Source organism: Pituophis catenifer, unplaced genomic scaffold, assembly GCF_029215685.1.
Source record: "Pituophis catenifer annectens isolate HBS135680 unplaced genomic scaffold, rPitCat1.0.hap2 SCAF_14, whole genome shotgun sequence".
Taxonomy (NCBI): domain Eukaryota; kingdom Metazoa; phylum Chordata; class Lepidosauria; order Squamata; family Colubridae; genus Pituophis; species Pituophis catenifer.
Window position 1 is genome coordinate 21027744 of NW_027256894.1, and position 19317 is coordinate 21047060.

Sequence of the window (19317 nt, forward strand, 5' to 3'; positions counted from 1 at the left end):
TTGGATACCCCTTGCCTAATGACTGCAGTTGCCAAAGTGCTGGTTTTCACCGAAACTGTTGTAAATGTCAGTCATGGGACTGTGGGATGTGGCAAATATTTGTAAATGACCGACCCCTGCCCCCCAAAATTTGATCATGTGTTTGTGGATGGGGCCCAACTGTCACAACTTTTAGTTCTAGTTATAAGTACCCTGTTTCCCTGAAAATAAGACCCAACCAGAAAATAAGTCCTAGCATGATTTTTTAGGATGCTCGTAATATAAGCCCTACTCACAAAATAAGCCCCAGTTAAGTTTGTCAGCCAGATGGGTGCATTTAGTACCGTATTTTTCCCAAAATAAGAGCTAACCAGAAAATAAGCCCTAATGTGTTTTTTGGAGCAAAAATTAATACAAGACCCAGTCTTATTTTTAGGGAAACACAGTACCTGCTTTCAGGTCAGTTCTAACTTTAAATGGTCATTACGCACTCGTTGTAAATCAAGGACTATCTGTATGAGTGTCATACAGGGAATTCTCCAGAAAGCACAGTAGTAGGAAACACCAGTCTCATCCTTTCGTCTTCCTTGAGCAAGTGTGATCGGCTTCCCTTGCAATTTCCCCTCTAGTGACCAAGCTTAACAATGACATTCCTTGCTTTTTAACGGGGGTCACCAAACTTTTGGACCTCAGGGACCACTAAATTCATAATTTTAAATCGCGCGAACCACTAATATGATCTGCCTAATGACCAGCTGGGTGGGCATGGCTAGGTGGTCATGGGTCTGGGTGGGTGTGGTCAACCTTATGTCACTCATGTTGAGGGGTGCCTCATCGGCCTCTACTCGCCCCTCCCCTCCCAGCCCCTCCTCACCTGCCCGCCCAGGTTCCTTAGTACCCCAACAGGAAGCAGTTGTTGGAGCTAAACAGCCACCACGAGAAAGAGTAGGCAAAACAGCTGACTCAGTTCAAATTGGATCTGACCGAGGAGGCGGCTCAGTAGAAGCACTTCACTGAGGACTAGGAGCATAGGCTTTCCAAGCAGAGGGAAGACCTGCGAGTCCAGGTACCTTTACCTGGAGGCTCAGTGGGCTGAGATGGTCAGCCAGTTCCGGGCCATGAGGCAGTCCCACTGGAACGAGGCCCTCCGGCTCTTCGCCACCAGTGGCACTTCCTTCCAGCCTTCGCCCAAAGCCCTGCACCAGGAGGCTGAAGCAGACCCTAAATCGGAATTTCTGCCCCCCTCCGACCCGCACAAAAAGACCCCAAAGGGGGAGACTCTCTGCAGCAACACAAATGTTCATTGCACGTATCCGTCCCAGGGGCCGTAGTTTGAGGACCCCTGATTTAATGCAATATTAAAAAATGCAAAAAAAATTTCTGCGGACCACCAAAATTTTCTCGCAGACCACCAGTGGTCCACGGACCACCAGTTGGTGACTGCTGCTTTGTAATACCACAAGGAGTTGATTAGGCAACCAGCTCACATCGATCCCATCTGTACCACTTGATTCCTTCATGCCGAGAAAGCTGATAGTTAAAGAGATCCTTTACCGCCAGAAACCAGTAAGTGGGATGGCTTGTTGGGGAGGGGGGGAGATGGATGGTGGGAAGAGAAGAGGGGGCTGCCTGAAAATTAGACCTTTACTTTGGGGAATCTGTCTGGAGCAGCTGCATTCAACCAAGGAAGGATTGTGCTGAAGGGGGGCTGGCGGACCCCTAGGCTGGACCTCGTGGGAAAGCTGCAACCTTTAACCCCCCCCCCCCTTCTTCTCCATTAGTGGCTTTGTCTGGTCACGTGGGCTGAGAGATGTGGGAATAAAACCGGTGCCTTTCAAGAGAAAAGAGCAGGCCTTTCACATCTCATTGTCCAACGCGAGAGGGATTTGCAAAATCCAGGGCTCAGCTAAGCCGGAGGAAACCCAGGGAGGATGTTTTCTAGGTAGAAAATTATCTCCTTCGCTCTCGCTCTTTCTTACAAACTGCCGATTTCTCACTGCACCGGGTTGCTTTTCGCAGCGAATGTCCTTGACCTTGTGATGCAAAACCCAAGGGGAGAACACTACCTACGCAAAACCTTTTTAAAATGCTGCAACTCCAGCTCGATCAAGGTCCTAGCCAGCTGCTTATCTTTCGACAGGGACACCAACCAGGGCCGTCTTCTCGCATTTCTATGGAGTTTAAGAAAAAAAAAAAAATATGCGAGTGAGGAAACAGCCACCGAAGGGAGGTGTTAAAACGTGAGACACCTACGCCCAGCGGGGAAAAGTCTTCCTGGGCGTCAGGTGGATTTGGAAGTGGCTGTGCTTTAGCCAAAATAGATTGAAAGAATTTTAAAGGGGAGGTTCCGGGGTTTTCTCCGCTGGCAGGGAGACCTTGTCTGCAGAAGTTAGGGAAGAAAAGCTGCTCTTCATCTTCTCCATGAACTGACTTTACGTTGAGAGATCTCAATTTGTTTTCCCGTCTCTCCTTGGATGGGATGGAGAATATTTAACAGAGGGATGTCCCACCTGGGCAACTTTTAAGACTTGTGGACTTCAACTTTCAGAATTCCCCAGCCAGACATGTATGGCTGGCTGGGGAATTCTGGGAGTTGAAGTCCACAAGTCTTACAAGTTGCCCAGGTTGGACATCCCTGATCTAATGCTTCAGGTGAGGCTAACAGATACTGGCCTCCACACAGCACCCTTATCAGGTGTGGGCTTCAAAAATTTTAGCAAGGGTTTCTCTGCCTGGTTGCTGGATGGGCGTGGTCATGGTAGGCGTGGCCTAGTCGACCTTCTGTGCCATGGTGCGGGGTGGGGATGGGGCTTTTTGCCCTCCCAGGACTTTGGAGGCTTTCCTCGAGCTTCCAGGAGGGCAAAAACAGCCTCCCCAGCCCGGAAACAGGCCCGTTTCTGGCCTTCCTGAACTTCCGGTAGGGCCCATTATTCGCCCTCCCTGAGCCTCTGTGCATGCCCTGCACTTACCTGCATCCAAAATGGGCCGCGTGGGGACTCCTGCGAGGGGAGGGGTGGGCGGGGCCAGCCAGGAGTGAGATTTGAGGGTTCTCCGAACTGCACAGAATCTTAACTAGAGGTTCTCCTGAACCCCTGAGAACCCCCAGCAGCCCCACCCATGGCCCTTATATACAACAGGTAACAGGAATTTAAGAGGGTTAATGAGCAAGGACGATCAGCTCTGATAACCTGCAGTTTGCTTTAAAAAAAAATCATTTTTCATTCAATATTGATGGAAATGAGGACAAACAATCTAAGCACGACCGCCTTAATTATTGAGAATATTTTTAAACTAAAGAAAACCAACCTCAATTGACTTTTTTCCCCGCTCTTGGTCTTTTAGTGCAGCTAGGACAAGCCCAGACTTAAAATTCATCCGTATAAGTCATTGTACGGTGTATGAAAAACAGCGCAGCACAGGATAAAACTCTCAAAAACAACAGCAATTAAAAAGGTTAACCATGGTTTAGTTTGGGGAGGATGTACAGAAGATTTATTTAATTTGGTTTCCTATTTCCTATTTACATTTCACCGTATCACATTCTATTTCGCTACTCTAGGATAACAAGTCACTCGATACAGAAACAGACCCAATATAGTAAAAAATGAAAATTTCCTTATAGAACAGTAGTGCAAGACATTACACTCCTGAAAAAGCCAGCTCGTTTTTTTTTTTAAAAACACGCTAAAAGTTCGGAAGGTTTGTTCATTTGAATTTAAGGAAGTCAAGAGATGCACTAATAGGATTCTAAAATTCTGATTAGTAGTCGTTTCGTAGTGTTCTGGACTGGACTTAATGCTTTGCTTTATAAAAAAAAAAAAAAAGACAGAAAACACTGGTGAGAGGCAAGCAGCAGCAGAATTAAATTTCACAAAATTAAGATAAATGACTTCCCTTGTACAACTCTGACCGGAGATGCCACCCAACAAATGCTGGAAGGATATAAGAATAAATCACTGCACCCTTTTTAGCCATATAGGTCACCTGTAGCTTTCATGCCATTTAAAATAAAATGGATTAAAAAAAACCAACAACCTAGCGTTACTTGGTGGCTACCATGGCTAGATAAGTGGGAAGCTGGCCAAAGGAGAGGGAGTTGGTAATAGGGAAGGGACTGAAAGCCAAGCTTTGCCCATCACCGGTGTAGGGGCTAATTGTTCAGGTTCAGGAAAGAGGTCGTGGCTGCCAAGTCAGAGTCAGTGGGAACTACTGCGGCAGGTGATGCTGCCAAGCTGGCTTCTGAGCGGAGAAAACGAGACTTCGAGCTTCGCCTGCGGACCTTCTTCTAGGCGTAAGTCCCCCCGGTGATGAGCAGCTCGTAGGCAGGATCCCGACTCCTTCTGCAGAGCACAATGCAGGCACAGAGCATGCCCAGCAGCTACGAGGAGGAAGAGAAGGAAACTGAGTGCAGACCGGCATGATTTAAACTTTTTAGGAATTGGCTTTGGGGGAAGCTGACTGGGGATGTAGGCACAACGCTGGGGGATACAATCAAGATCAGTACCACTCTATAAAGCCTTAGGAAGGCCACACCTAGAATCCTGCATCCAGTTTTGGTCACCACACTAGAAAAAAGATGTTGAGACTCTAAAAAAGAGTGCAGAGAAGAGCAACCAGGATGATTAGGGGACTGGAGGCTAAAACAGACAATGAACGGTTGCAGGAACTGGGCATGGCTAGTCTAGTGAAGAGAAGGACCAGGGGAGACAGAAGAGCATCTTCCAATATTTGAGGGGCTGTCACAGAGAGGAAGGGGGTCAAGCTATTTTCCAAAGCACCCGAAGGCCAGACAAGGAATAATGGATGGAAACTGAACAAGGAGAGATTCAACCTAGAAATAAGGAGGAATTTTCTGACAGTGAGAACAATCAACCATGGAACAGAAGTTGCCTTTGGAAGTTGTGGGAGCTTCATCACTGGAGGCTTTCAAGAAGAGACTGGACTGCCATTTGTCGGGGATGGTGTAGGTAGGGTCTCCTGCTTGGGTGGGGGGTTGGACTAGATGACCTACAAGGTCCCTTCCAACTATCTATCGAAGAGAGATTCCAATGTACTTTGCTTCAAGACATCTGAGCTCTACCCTTGGTTGGTTCTGCAGCCTAGAAATACTTTTGCCCCTGCAAAACAAGCCCCTTTAAAAATAATCCTGAGTTTATTCTGTGGTTTTATTGAAAAGAGGATGATGGGTTGGGTTTTTTTGGGCTTGTGTATCCAAGGTTTTTTTTTTTTTAAACAACCGTTGTAATGTCCTGACATTTGTGTGCTTTGGGTCCAACACACTATTTACACAGACTTTGAGGAAATGTACGTGAGCTGTGAATCCTGGAAATGACCTCATTTTGTATTTTTACAAGGATGCAATTACATTTTTAGTGCTCAAACAGTTGCGAAGTGTCATCAAATATTAGCTGTCCCAATAGGTGGAACGGCCTTAACTATTTGCAACTTTTCAAGGGGCATTGATGCGTCCAAGTGGAGAATATTAGAAGGGTTTTATTTTTAATCCTCAGGGGAACGAACAACAGAGTGTGGAATCCTACCTGAATAGCAGCAAATGCCAAGGCAGCCCAGATCACGTACATCATGATCTCTTGTAGCTTCTTTACCACCAAGACTTTACATCCCTGAAACACAAAGGAGTCCATCAGTTGAGGAAACAAATTTTCAACCTTATTAATGCCGCATCCTGGAACAGTTACATTCTCTGGACGCTTTGATATCCATCCAATTTATAAAATGTACATTCTATTGTATTTTTTGCATGCATGAGGGCAGTAGTGGCAGTCGTTTCTAAGTGGAAAAAAAATACAACATAAATGATATAAAGGGAAACACACACACATAACATAAAGTGGTACTAGTAAAATATAACAATCAAGGCAAGACATTTCCTAATACAATGTAACAATTAATAGAAAGCAAATTTAATTACTGCCCTCATTATATTATGAGGGCAGTATATTTTAAGGGCAGCATGGTGGCCTAGTGGTGAAGATGCTCGCCTGCCACTTGGAAGGTTGAGAGTTCAAATCCTAGGTAGGTTTCTCTCCTAGGTTGCAAAGAAAAAAAAATATCTGCTGTGAACTCCGCACAAGCATCAGGAAGGGCATCCGGCCAGTAAATGCTGAGGGATTACAAGGTCAGAAAAGGGAGTTTTATTTGCAGTATGATATAAAAGGGCCAGAATAGTAGCAGAATGGCAGGGTCAACAGTGGAAAAATAGCACTGAACACTGCCTCTTATAAAAAGCTTATAAATGTCCGAATTCTCCAAGGTGGGACAAAAATATTTTCAAAATTAAGTCCTCTAAAAGAATGAAGCCCATCAGGCCAGAGAGAGAGGGCAAAATGGAGAGAGAAGGCGGTCACCTCAGAATAAAGGTCTGCAGGACGGGCCAAGCTTCCCGTGCAATTGCTGATGGTGGCTTTGCAGCAGCTGAGGGGCACGCTGTGGTTTTTCGCTTCTTTGAACCAGGCGGTCGACTCCCAGTCTGTGTAGTTGTGGATCCCACAGCAGTGCAGCTGTGACAAGAGAAGGCATGCAGAAAGTAAAGAGCAGCTCTTTAGGAAGTCGTGTGATGCTTTCGGGCGCAAGATTAAACTAAAGCACGGATACCTGACCTTTGCAACTTTCAACTCCCAGAACTCCCCAGCCAGCCAGCTAAATAAATAAATAAATAAATATAACCCTCACCCTCAAAGTTTTGGGGGGGGGGGAGGAGGACTGCATATGTCTTATTTTCAGTCATCATCTAATTCTGCCCAAACTAGACGTCTTCTCTTTTTTTCAAAATGACTCAGGACATTAACAAAGGCTGGTTCCAAGCCACATGTTGTCATCACATCTGGAAAATGTCAGTTTTCTTCCCCAGCAGCGTTTCTGCAGAGTCTGTCATTTTCACAGACGTTGCCCTCCAATCCATTTGAGGAATCCACACGTGGCAAAGCTTGCTTTACCCCCCCCCCCCACCCCCCCAGGAGGTTCTCGTCAAAGAGAGCGAGCCTCTTCGGATAACCTACAAACAAGCAAGATCTTCCTCCAGGGGAAGAGGAAAGGATACTCTAACTCCCCAGCAGTTAAGTCTTCTGAAAGGGGATTTTTTAAAAAATGCATTAAAATCAAATTAAACCAGAAATAAGATTAATAACAACATCTTAATACGTGCAATTGCTTCATACGTTTATTCCGTACGGATAGTCCTCGCCTAAGAGACTACAATTGGGACAGGCAACTCTGTTGCTGAGCACCATGGTGGCTATTTTTCATTTGGTTGTCAAGCGAATGACCTGTGGCCAAAGTGAGACACCACGGGCCGCAACTTGGGACTCTACTTCTGCTTTCTCCATGAAGGGCTTGTCGCAAGCAGGTTAGGGACCGTGTGAATAGTGACCACAGGATATTGTGATGGCTGTAAATGCAAGGGCTCGTTGCAAAACTGTTCTAACACCATCCCAACTTCAAATGGTTGTTAAATGAGGCAGCAGGGACTACTTGTATCAGTACATGCAGCCTAAGTTGGCTTCCAGCCCCAAAATCTATACCCAATTCTCACTAAGACCTGGCCCCGGCCCCATGCTGCTTCGGACTACGGCAGAGAAGAGCGTTTTTATGGAGTGAAACGCAAAGAACCGGCAAGAAGCGCAAAGAAAAATGGTCGGGTTTCCTGAGGGCAGAAAAGGAAGGAAGCTTCCTTACATCATCTAAGTAGCTGTGGTGTCAACAGAAGGTCCTGTGCTGGCGGAAAACAATTTGTGTACATTTGGCACCAGCAGCTGTGTTTGTATTGGCTCTCACCTGCCTCTGCACGTAATCAATCGCCCGACTGGCAGCATCCGGGTTTGTGCCATTGTACGTGTCGTACACTTTCTTGATGCTGTGATCCACTTCGGCCTCCACCTGGTAGAACAAACACAGCTCAAAATTTCTCTCTGTTGACAGAAAGAGCTTGATAACTCAGCCAGCCGGTCAAACCAAACTGACCCAGCGCTTCGCAGAAATGCTTTGTGTGTGGCTGGCTCTAGAGGGCTCCTGGAATGCTGTCATTTGTAGTTGGTTGATTCAGCCTCCCATCCTTCCGAGGTCGGTAAAATGAGGACCCAGATCGCTGGGAGCAAGAGGCTGACTCTGTAAACCGCTTCGAGGGCTGGAAAACACTGAGAAGCGGTATATAAGTCTAAGGGCTATTGCTAACGCTATTGCTATTTGTCTTCTTGAGATCTTCTCGCCAAGGTCTGTTTTCTGTTATCCCTCATTTGTCTAGAGCAGGGGTGTCAGACTCAAGGCCTGGGGGCTGCATCTGGCCTGTGGGGTGCTTAGATCTGGCCCATAGGGCCGCCCCGGAAACAGCGAAGGACTGGCCCGCGCTGCCTCTGCCAGTGAAAATGGAGTTTGGGAGCCTGTTTGTTTTCGCTGGCAGAGTGCTTGGGCCACCACAGGTGCCCCCAACGCAAGTGACGTCAAGTTGGCCACCCCCCGCCACCCCCAAGGTCAAACACAACCCTGATGCGGCCCTCAATGAAATCGAGTTTGACACCCCTGGTCCAGAGGGACAAATGAGTTGAATCCTGGCTATTTTCTCCTATCCATGTTGCTAAATTTCTGAAGCTGGTCAAAGTCTCTATGTTCCCAGATACCCTTACAAAAGCAGCAAAGTCCCCGAAGATTTATTTCAGAGCTTTAACAAAACATTTTCTGCAGGACTTTTAAGACTTTTAAAAAAAGGGGGAAGGAAAATCCGTATTTTTAACCCTCGTGTCAAGCATTCAACCGCTGGGTTTACAACATTATTTCACTCTTGAGGATTTGGATGACTTCTGAAGAGGCGTGCGGCTTTTAATTTCATCCAATAACTTCTCACAATTTTGCTTCACAGAACCGCAGCTGGTATCAACCCAGTGAATAAAGCTTACCATAGCCAATTATGAATCAGTACTTCAGAGGAGAGGTTATTTACCTTTGCTCTGTAGATGTAGCCTAGAACCACTACCACCACTTCTGTGATGAAAACCAACAGAAGGATGATCACAAACTGGAAGACAGAAATAAAGTTTATGTTCACTCACAAGAATATACACAATATAACGCATTGCTATTTTGGCTGTCGGTCCATTCCCTTCAAGTGAGGGACAAAGGCAGTCTCTAGCTGAACAGTATCTTTCAACTTAAAAATGACACAGCGAGAGCAGGCTGTAGTAATACCTAGGAAGCCAACGGGATGAGGAATAAGAGCCAGGGATTTATCAGGCTGCTTCTACTGATCAGGAAGCCAGCGTGACAACATAAGAAGCTAAGCTGCTAACCGGGTTCCTAATCGTTAATGGTCTGCCCAATTCCTCGCATGTTCTTATTTCCTTTATCACGAAGGAACCTCTGTTTACAAACCTCTTTTATAGGACCAAGTTCTTAAGGTATTTGAAAGCGTTTATGTATTAACCATCTAAAGAACTGATAAAAACAGCTTTGCTTCTTGTTTTTGCTTTGCTTTTTTTTAAAAAAAGGGGGGGCTGTTTTATTATTCGTATCGCAAGGACAACATAAAAGGCTGACTAACTTGTCGGGGGGTGGGGGGGCAAAACAGTGCAGGACTGCCTACATTAATCTATAATGGCTTTCTAGCATTTCAGAGGTTTTTTTCCCCCCACTTGAACTAGAGATACCTGAATGGAATCTGATATGCTTTGCAGGCAGGCTGATGCTTTGCCCATTAACAAGGTCTTTGGTGTCAGATGCACCATTCTGCTGCTTTAACCAAGTTACAGTCAGCTGCAGGAGCCGACGTTGTGTATTTCACACAGGCCAAATACAATTTACAAAATCAAGCTGGGGTGTGTATGTGTCCGTCCAGGAAATAGTTAAGTCCATAAAAAGAGGAAATTGGCTTCCCGATATTAAACTTACCGTGGCGAGGCCACAGCGGCTTTCCCGGATTGTGGCACAGCAGCCAATCAGACCGATGATAAATAAAAGGGTCCCCACCGCTATGATGACCACTGCAGGGATAAGCGTATAAACATCTTCAAAGAAATGGTCGTAGTCGTCGTAGGTGATGAAGACGTAAGCCCCCACGTAGCACAGGATGCCAGCAGCAGCCTAGAAAACAAAGCGTAAGAAAAATAAGAGCCACTCGGAAGATGCCCCTTCGTCTATCACAAGGGCTGGCCTTTCTGGTTTTGTAAGCTAAAGTTTGGGATTTGGGGGGGCGGGGAGGAGAGTTTTCCTGTTGTTCCATGCTTTGTAATTCGCATTATATCCATAGTGGCAAGTACAGCCTGCTTAAAGTTACAAGCTCATGGTTAAATGTGACGGTAACGATGGGCTATTTGTTTGAATTTGCACGAAGATCCCAGGAACAGATAGTCCTACGTTTCATTTTTCATTCAATATTCGTGGCAATAAGGACACGCAACCTAAGCGGTTACTACCCTAACTACTGAGAGTAAGTAACTTTTCAAACCAAGGAAAAACAATAAGATGGTTCCCTTTGTTTTTTACTGAAGCCAGGATAGGAGTAGACTTAAAATTCACACCACTAATTTCAAAGTAAGTTTGAAGGGAAACCACCCTCTTCTGTCCTGGGAAGGAATCAAAAGCACACGGGGCTCTATTTGCAGAAAACAATATTAAAGCAACAACATTTCATTTCCCTATATGGTAGCTTTGCTGGCTGGGGAATTCTGGGAGTTGAAGTCCTCCAGGCTTAAAGTTGCCAAGGTTGGAGACCCCTGTGGTAGAGAACTTTCAAGAGTTAAATCACCCCACCAACTTCGTCCAAATGCTTATCAACAATCAGGGTGCGTAGACTTGTATAAACTTGCATGTATATAGTTCCAGAATCAGATCCTGGACCAGGCAGGTTGGGAAAAATCCGCCAGTTAAGCCTTAGATCTGTTGCCAATGACTCCAGATGTTATTCAGATGGAGGAAGCCGTTCTCCAACTTAGGCTGTGCTCATACACGTTATGCCACAACTTAATTGTTTATTGAATAAATCAACAGTTGACTGGCACAAATAATCATCAAGTGCTCTTTTATGAGCTACAATCACTAAGTTTGCACAACACAATTCAGTAAAGCCAAACCCGAAAGCCAAGCCAAGCCTGTGAGTCAACTAAGGTGCAGCGGCTTCCGATGTGTGGTGGCTAAGCGAGGATCAAAGATTAACTCAGCAATGATTCATCAGTCGTGAATCGGTTGATGAGGCTTTTAATCTCTCTTTTTATTTATAGTATCGTGACAGTGACATAAATGGAATGGACCCATTCCCACGAGCACGAATTAGTACATTAGCCAATGGTTTTTCTACGGAGTCAGTCAAGGAATTCAAATTTTTGGAGTGCAGCATTTTAAGATTTTTGGGAGTCGAGAACCAGCCAAGGGATGGGGAATACTATAATTATTAACGGTTGCCTAGCAACAGAGCACGAAAATAGCTTGTTAATGATCTCATCTCCCTCATCATTAGAGATGCAGGTTAGTGAGGGAAAAAAAAAAAAGGAAAGGCTAGAAAGATTCTGGAGCAGTCTCCTCTCTTCCTTCTGTACTTTAATGACATACCTGTATTTTTTTTTTTTTTTTTACTATCACAGAGAAAGTCTCACTTATCAAGTCCTAATTTATTATAATTCATTAGAAGAAAAAAATAAGCAATTCATTGTGTAACATTATATAAATAATGCACATTTAACAAAACATTCTTGGTTTAACATCAGGTCAACTGAAAAAGATGTAGAATTGGTGACTTTGCATTAATGCAGTACTGTAATCAGAGCATTGTATGGAAAACTTTTCATTTGTTTCTAACAAACGCATACACATTCGTTCGCCTATTTTACAACTAGGCATAAAGTATCCTACTCGCAAACTCTCCTATCTCTGTGCCTCTGAACTACTTGAAGGGTGTTATTTGAAAATAAAAAAATAAATAAAATGGTCCTGAAGATGAATTTTTCTGGACATGACCAAAGGCCTAGCCAGGTCAGTAATTAGTTTTCCTTACGTGGCCGACCAGTTTCTGGAAAGCCAACGCACAAAACAGTCTTTCACCGTCTTTCTCGGCAACTGGCGTTCCAAAACGCAACGTTTTTGAATGCCAGGACTGGAAAAGAGGGTTGAAATCATCAACAGAAGAGTTATCAGTTACAAAGGTATTTCTCTCAAGAAAGGCCCACTTTGTTGAGGGCCGACATAAAGTGCCCCAATATGTGGCAGAGGAGACGTGGGGCAAAATGAGAGAGAAAGGTATGCAGTGAAGAGTGAAAAGGCCTTAACAATGCCCTTATTCTCTGCTATGCTCCGTCACGTGGCTTTGAAATCTGAGCGCTGAATCTTCAGCACTGCCAGGTCCTTGGTACCTTCCAAGACCGTTATGCAATTCGAAACGGCCATGAAAAAGTATCTGGAGAAATGCTTAGATCAACACATTTACTGATGCATTTCAAGCAACTATGGCCCATTGTTCCCAATTAAGGACTCTCCAAAACCGGGTTCGAATTCCGTTGGGCGAGAACATTAGTAGCAGTTCTCAAGTTTCTACCTAGTAATAATTCATGGGTTCGGAGCCCAATGAAACCTGTGTATTAATGCAGACGTAGGCTTTCGTCCCGTGGCGAATTGAGGTACATACATGTGACAGTATTTATATATATTTTTTTTCTAGAACACGGTAACTCAAAGTGGCTCGGGCACAATTCAAATTTTGTTACACGCTATATGAGAAGTAACTTGGCCATGTTGTTAAACCTATTTTCAAATAAAATAAGACCTCAATAAAAATGTTAACAACACAAAAAAAAATAAGACCTTAGGCATGCTGATCGATGAAAGCCTAGGTGGGAACATGCTTCTTTTATGAAACAATAAAATGAAATAAAATAGCAATAGCACTTAGACTTATATACCACTTTACAGAGCTTTACAGCCCTCTTTAAGTGGTTTACAGAGTCAGCATATGGCCCCCAACACTTTGGGTCCAATCTTAGGCACGTTGACCGGTAAAAGGCTAGGAGGGAACGTGCTTCCTTTATATTAACACATTTGTTAATATAAAGAGGGGTCCTATTGGATGCTATCAAGACAAGTGAGTTTTTCCACAGCTGTTCCTAACCCTCAAAAGCAAGACTGGCCCCCCCAGCACTGGATAATTCAATATCATGCTAACAGGCCTATCTGTGCTCCATTTCATTAATCTCCTTTTACAACTGTTACATGTTTCTATTACTTTTACAGAATTGTACATCCAGGCCATCATTACTCAAAAGAATTAAAAGATTCCCGCAGGGAAGCACTGTAAATCTTGTGGCATCTTAAAGTCTTAACGATTTATTTTTACAGACGTTTCCCCAGGTCCCAGCCCACTTCATTAGATACAAGGAAAAATGAGAAAGAATTTGTATGTCTTATCATTCATTGTTCATTTCCTTTTATCACATTTTGCCACAGTGACTTCTATAAACGAAGTGATCTGAATCTTTATGTTTCCAATCTTTAGCAATCAATTTCACTATCTCTTAGTCCTGTTATTTCTTCTTCCACTTAGAAGCAGTTGAACTGTAATTGTAATGCTGAATGATTCTAACATTACTATATTTTCATTCAAAAGTCTAGTTTTCACACATTTTGGCAAGCTATGTGAAAAATTAGCAGAAGTAATTAGGTTTTAATGTGGCATTTAAAAAAAAAAATCCTTAACTGATATTGGTGAGATGTGCCTGCTACTTCAAGCATTTCTGAATTTCCCTGGGAACTATACCATATAATTCATTTCAGGAATACTAGTGTCACAGAAAATGAACTTAGAAAAATGCCCCGGTCATTGTTTTTCTAGTAAATAAACTACTCTGTGAAGGAAAATCTATATTATAGGCCACCCTTGGTAACTATCCTCACAGAAATGTACCATTTAGCACTTTCAGAATGATTTAAGAACACCTAAAAGTACTTTCTGCTCACAGCCTTATTTAGTTCTTAAAGCACAGCGAGCCTAGTTTTTATAGCATTAAACATTTGTTCAGCATATGAAATTTCATTTAGCTTGACAATTCTGTCCAAAACTGCCTTTGTGGTCTAAAAACAAAAAACAGAACAAATCAGAAAATCACATGCGTTTCCACTTAAGAGAGTAATTGCTGAATGTGCAGTTATTTTGTCATTTTTGCAAAGCACACAAATCTTGTTCGTAAGCCTTACCAAGGCGGCCAAAATTACACAATCATACAAAAGAAATGTTTGGGTGTTTCATAATACTATCTTAACATCTCAACATTATCCCCATTATGGCTGACTGGGGAATTCTGGAAGCTGAAGTCCACAAGTCTTAAAATTGCCAAGGTTAGAGATCCCTGTTCTAGAGCAGGGGTCACCAACCTTTCGGACCTCAGGAACCACTGAATTCATAATTTTAAATCCTGCGGACCACTAATATGATCTGCCTAATGACCGGCTGGGTGGGCATGGCTAGGTGGTCATGGGACTGGGTGGGCATGGTCAACTTGATGTCACTCACATTGAGGGGGCGCCTCGACGGCCTCTACTCGCCCCTCCCCTCCTAGCCACTTCTCGCCTGCCAACCCGGGCTCCAGCTTGTTGGAGTTAAGCAGCCACCATGAGAAAGAGTTGGCAAAACAGCTGGCTCAGTTCAAATTGGATCTGGCCGAGAAGGAGGCTCAGCAGAAGTACCTCACTGAGGACTAGGAGCATAGGCTTTCCAAGCAGAGGGAAGACCTGCGGGAGTGACCAGGCTCAGTGGGCTGAGATGGTCAGCCAGTTCCAGGCCATGATGCAATCCACTGGAACAAGGCCCTCTGGCTCCTTACCACCACTGGCACTTCCTTCCAGCCTTCGCCCAAAGCCCCACACCAGGAGGCTGAAGCAGACCCCGAGTTGGAATTTCTGCCCCCCTCCGACCCACACAAAAAGACCCCAAAGGGGGAGACTCTCTGAAGCAACACAAACGTTCATTGCATGTATCTGGCCCAGGGGCCGTAGTTTGAGGTCCCCTGATTTAGTGCAATATAAAAAATGCAAATAATTTTTCTGCGGACCACCAAAATTTTCTCACCAACCACCAGTGGTCCACGGGCCACCGATTGGTGACCACTGTTCTAGAGAATGTAGCTCGAATCTCAAATATGTGTGTTTGGTTGCAAACCAGGTTTAATTGCCTTTATCCGACATACTTAGAACATAGTCCACATTACGTTTAAAGGGAATTTTTAAAAAATCTGTTCAGACTAATCTTACATAAGGGCATCGTTAAGAATCAGTGTGATGTAACAGTGATGATGTTGAATTAGAAGGGTTCACGGTTTCAATGTCCCCTTCAATCATGGAAGGTCCTGGCTAACTTTAGACCAGTCGCTTTCACTCAGCCCAACCTACAGGGCTGTTACAGGGAAAAACTGGAGGAAGAGGTGATCTGTAGATCACCATGAAGTCCTGAAGATAAGATGGAATAGAAATCCAACAAATGAATATAATTAAGAGCCTCGTGAAGATAAAAGTAAGGTGCTGCCAGAGCTCCTTTCCAATGCATTTTATAGCATTTCAAAAGTGCAGTCAAAGAAACTAGAAGATCAATTAAGTCTTTATTTGATATTTAGTTATCAATACAAACAAGGGGTCTATCTATGGGAATAAACATTTATCACTGAAAAAGCTGGACACTAGCAACAAATGTTTTTATAATCAACAAATAAGCATTACTCATAGCAATATTTTTGTTTGTATAGCATTAAGGCACTCTTTCCCCCCTTTCTAAGGTCTATTTTTAAAACAGCTGGGAGAATGAATCTGGAATGGCAGGAATTAAATTCCAACCCATCAGCTCCAAAAGTCTACACTGTGTTTACTATCACGGTTTGGAGCTATGTTCTCACGCAATCAGCTCTTGCTACTCCCAAGTTCATAACACGATGCTCTTCCTCTCCTCTACTATTCCAGCTTAACTGCATTGTTGCTGTACTAACCTGCACACACTATTTTAATATGCTCTACAAATGCAGAACATTTCGACTTCAACAGTTATTTTGAAATATCAAGGAACAAACCGAAATTTGTCTGGAAGGAACTAGTGTAAGCGGCAGAGGTGGCCATCCTTGAGAAATGTGATCTGTGCTGGCCCTTCATCCATTCATATTTCTCTAGGCTGGGATTAACCCCAGAAGTTATCTGTTACTAAGCAACCACCAGTGGGTTCCTGGCCTCCAAACTGAGGAAAGAAAAGCTGGAGCCAAGATGTGAAGCTAGATGGGCGAGGCCCAGATGGATTCACAGAAGGGGATCCGCCTTCCTTGCCAGCTTTGATAGCACTGTTTACTATTCAACCGTTTTTCTCCACTCCTTATACAGTACAGGGTTCCTCTAAAATGGCAAGGAAATTAGGAAATGAGAATCATACAAATAGTATGGATCACAGCAGTCTCTCCGGGATAGTGTAAAGTTCAAATGACATTACTAACTAGGAGAAAATATACTCTTGTGATTTTGTCATTGTTCCTATCACCCATCTCCTCCCACTTATGGCTGTATGACTGTGACCTTGTTGCTGGTATCCTTAAGATTTATACTGACTGTTTCCTAGTATGATTTGATTGCTTATTTGTACCCTATGCCTATCATTAAGTGTTGTACCTTATGATTCTTGATGAACGTATCTTTTATGTACACTAAGAGCGTACGCCAAAGACAAATTCCTTGTGTGTCCAATCACACTTGGCCAATATAATTATTCTATTCTATTCTATTCTATTCTATTCTATTCTATTCTATTCTATTCTATTCTATTCTATTCTATTCTATTCTATTCTAGTCTAGTCTAGTCTAGTCTAGTCTAGTCTAGTCTAGTGTCATACATAGCAATTTTCAATTAGTTGCTCTTTAACAATTTCTGCGACCTTCTACATACAGCCCTGTGAGCCTATGATTACAAAAAAGTCAGGAGTCTTGGCAGCATCTTTTCAGACTAACACATTTTATTAAAAGGCATCGGCTTCTGTGATATGCAGCTCACATTATCTGTCTCTGCATCCAATGAAGTCAGCTGCAGCTTTTAAAAATTTACACCATTTAGTAAAAGGTCCCAAAATGTGCTACCAGACTTCTGAATGAAGGGCCCTTGGTGCTCTCTGAGCTTGGTGGTTTTCTTGCAGAGGTTGCATGACTCAAACTAGAGAACATCATAAATACTCTGATGCACAGATGATGTTACCTAGAGTGGATAATGAAACATCTGCAAGAAAACCACCAAGCTCAGAGAGAAACCAAGGACCCTTCACTTCAAATCTGAGCTACAAATATTCTCTGTTATGGAGACTTCTGAATTTTCCTTCCAGAATAACAAAGAGCCATTTAGACTATCAATATGACCAGCACCCCAAACTCCACGCTGCAGGACTCTAAATTAAATCCACCCTGAATGATGGCTGTCTTGCTGCCACAATGAAAGGAGCTCCTGAAGAAAAGACAGCCTCTTTCCAAACCCTTTCATCTCCTTCCACACACACCCCACCCCCACGCCATGCATGCCCAGAACTGTTGAGGCCAGATTAAAGCTGGAGACCAGCTGATCTATTTAAGGATGAACTGAATGCAGGGCTAAGCACCCCTGCAGCCTTAAAGAGGCTTTCAGCCCAGTGGGAACCCTGCTCTTAAAAGCAGACAAGGCTGCTTGTTTGAGGAGAGGGTGACCTAACCAAGAAAAGAGGGGTTGTCTTTTTTTTTTTTTTTTATCCTTGGTCCAATTCTCAAATCACATCTGAGCTCACCATTTTGGAACAGGAAGATCCTTTGGGGTCCTTCCTGTAATAAATTGAGGTTTGCACATCAGACCTTCCTGCTCTCATTTTCTGGGTTCTGTGACTCCCATTCCAGAGACAGCATCCTGTGTTTTGGGGGTCACAAACTGCGGCGGAGCCACTGGGTAGTTAAGTATGGGGGAATTCCTCCAGATGCCTCCCCAAGGAGGGGAGGGGGGGATCCCTTTCTTTCTTTATGGCATCCCCCAACATGATTCAAAACGACAATCAAAGGACACAATGATTTATCCATCCGTGACTTTGGAGGGGGGACGGGACCGGTGCGATCTCGCCTCCGACTGCCTTAGGAAAAGGTGCATATCACAAAAAATAAGAATGTTTATTAAATTTATGTGTCGGCCAATTTACGATCCCAGCATCCATCTGTCTGTCTCTCTCCCCCTTCTTCCCCCCCCCCCCAACGCTGTGAAAGCAGGGATGGCCTGGACCTGTATTTATTTTTTCTTTGCTTAAAACATGGCTGCAGCCATTTTTTCTCTCAGTCTATAAATAGGCGGCCGGTCTGTGTGGCTCACAACCGGCAAAATTATATAAACCCAGCAACCATGAACTCCCCCCCCCCCAAAAAAAGAAAAAAGGGGTAAAAAAATAAAGAAAAGAAAAACACTCTCTCCAATGTCGGAGGGGATCCAGAGGGCATTTAGAAGGGTCAAACTCAAACCCCCTTCCTACAGGAAGACTCTCAGGGAAAACCCCCCACCCCTCTTCTTAAGGGAATACCCAGGGCTTCTTTCCCCCCTCCCAGTCCTACGTTCCCTCCCCCCATTTATTTATTTATTTATTCATTTATTTATTTACTTAAAACCTGGCTACAGTCCCCCCCCCACCTTTTAAATAAAGGGGCAATTCTGGGCATCTCACATCCAGCACCACCCTATAAATCCAGCAATGATGAACTCAGAAAAGGAAAGAAAGGCTGGCAACACCCCACTTTTCTGAGGGGGGGGAGGGAGAGAAACTGAGGGGGAATCAAGAAGGGTCAACCCGCCCCTCCCCCTCTTATGGGACCCCCCCCAATAGGACCCTCCTGTCTCCCATCTCCAATTAAGGGAGGGGGGGAGGACCCCCGGGCCTTCTTTATCCCCCAGAGGTCGACCCTGGCCCGGGTTTCCCCTCCCCCACTCCCCCGTGAGGAAAGAGCGGGGTGGGGGTGGGGGGGTCGCCCCCGGTTCCAAACCCCTCCGACGGCGGGAAGGAGGAACCCCCGAGAAAGTGGGGCTGGGTGGGTGGGTTGAAAGGGAGACGAGGCCGCCCCCCGACCCTCCACCTGAGGCGCGGGCTCGAGTGAGGCCTAGTCCCCTCAAGGAAGGGGGGGGGCGCGAGGGAGGAAAGAAAGGAATGGGGGAGGGAAGGCTGGCGCGGCCTACCCAGAAAATGAGGTTGAGGAAGACGAGGACGGTCTTGGAGGAGGTGATGCCGCACTGCCCCATGGCCGCCGCCGTCCCGCGGCCTCCCGCCCCGCTCGGGCCGCCTCAGCGCCTCAGCCGCCGCCGCCGCTCTCAAGCTCCACCTCTGCCCAAGGACCCGG

The 19317-nt window shown here is 44.7% G+C and overlaps 1 protein-coding gene across 1 annotated transcript; it reads right to left on the reverse strand.

The window, feature by feature from the left end:
• Nucleotides 1-3443: 3443 nt before the first annotated feature.
• TSPAN3 (tetraspanin 3) lies at nt 3444-19317 on the reverse strand. The gene is made up of 7 exons (XM_070953648.1): nt 19157-19317; nt 9877-10068; nt 8933-9007; nt 7774-7875; nt 6348-6500; nt 5520-5603; nt 3444-4357 (listed from the first exon to the last, which is right to left on the reverse strand). The coding sequence occupies exons 1-7, from the start codon at nt 19217-19219 to the stop codon at nt 4265-4267; spliced, it is 762 nt and encodes a 253-aa protein (XP_070809749.1). The 5' UTR covers nt 19220-19317; the 3' UTR covers nt 3444-4264.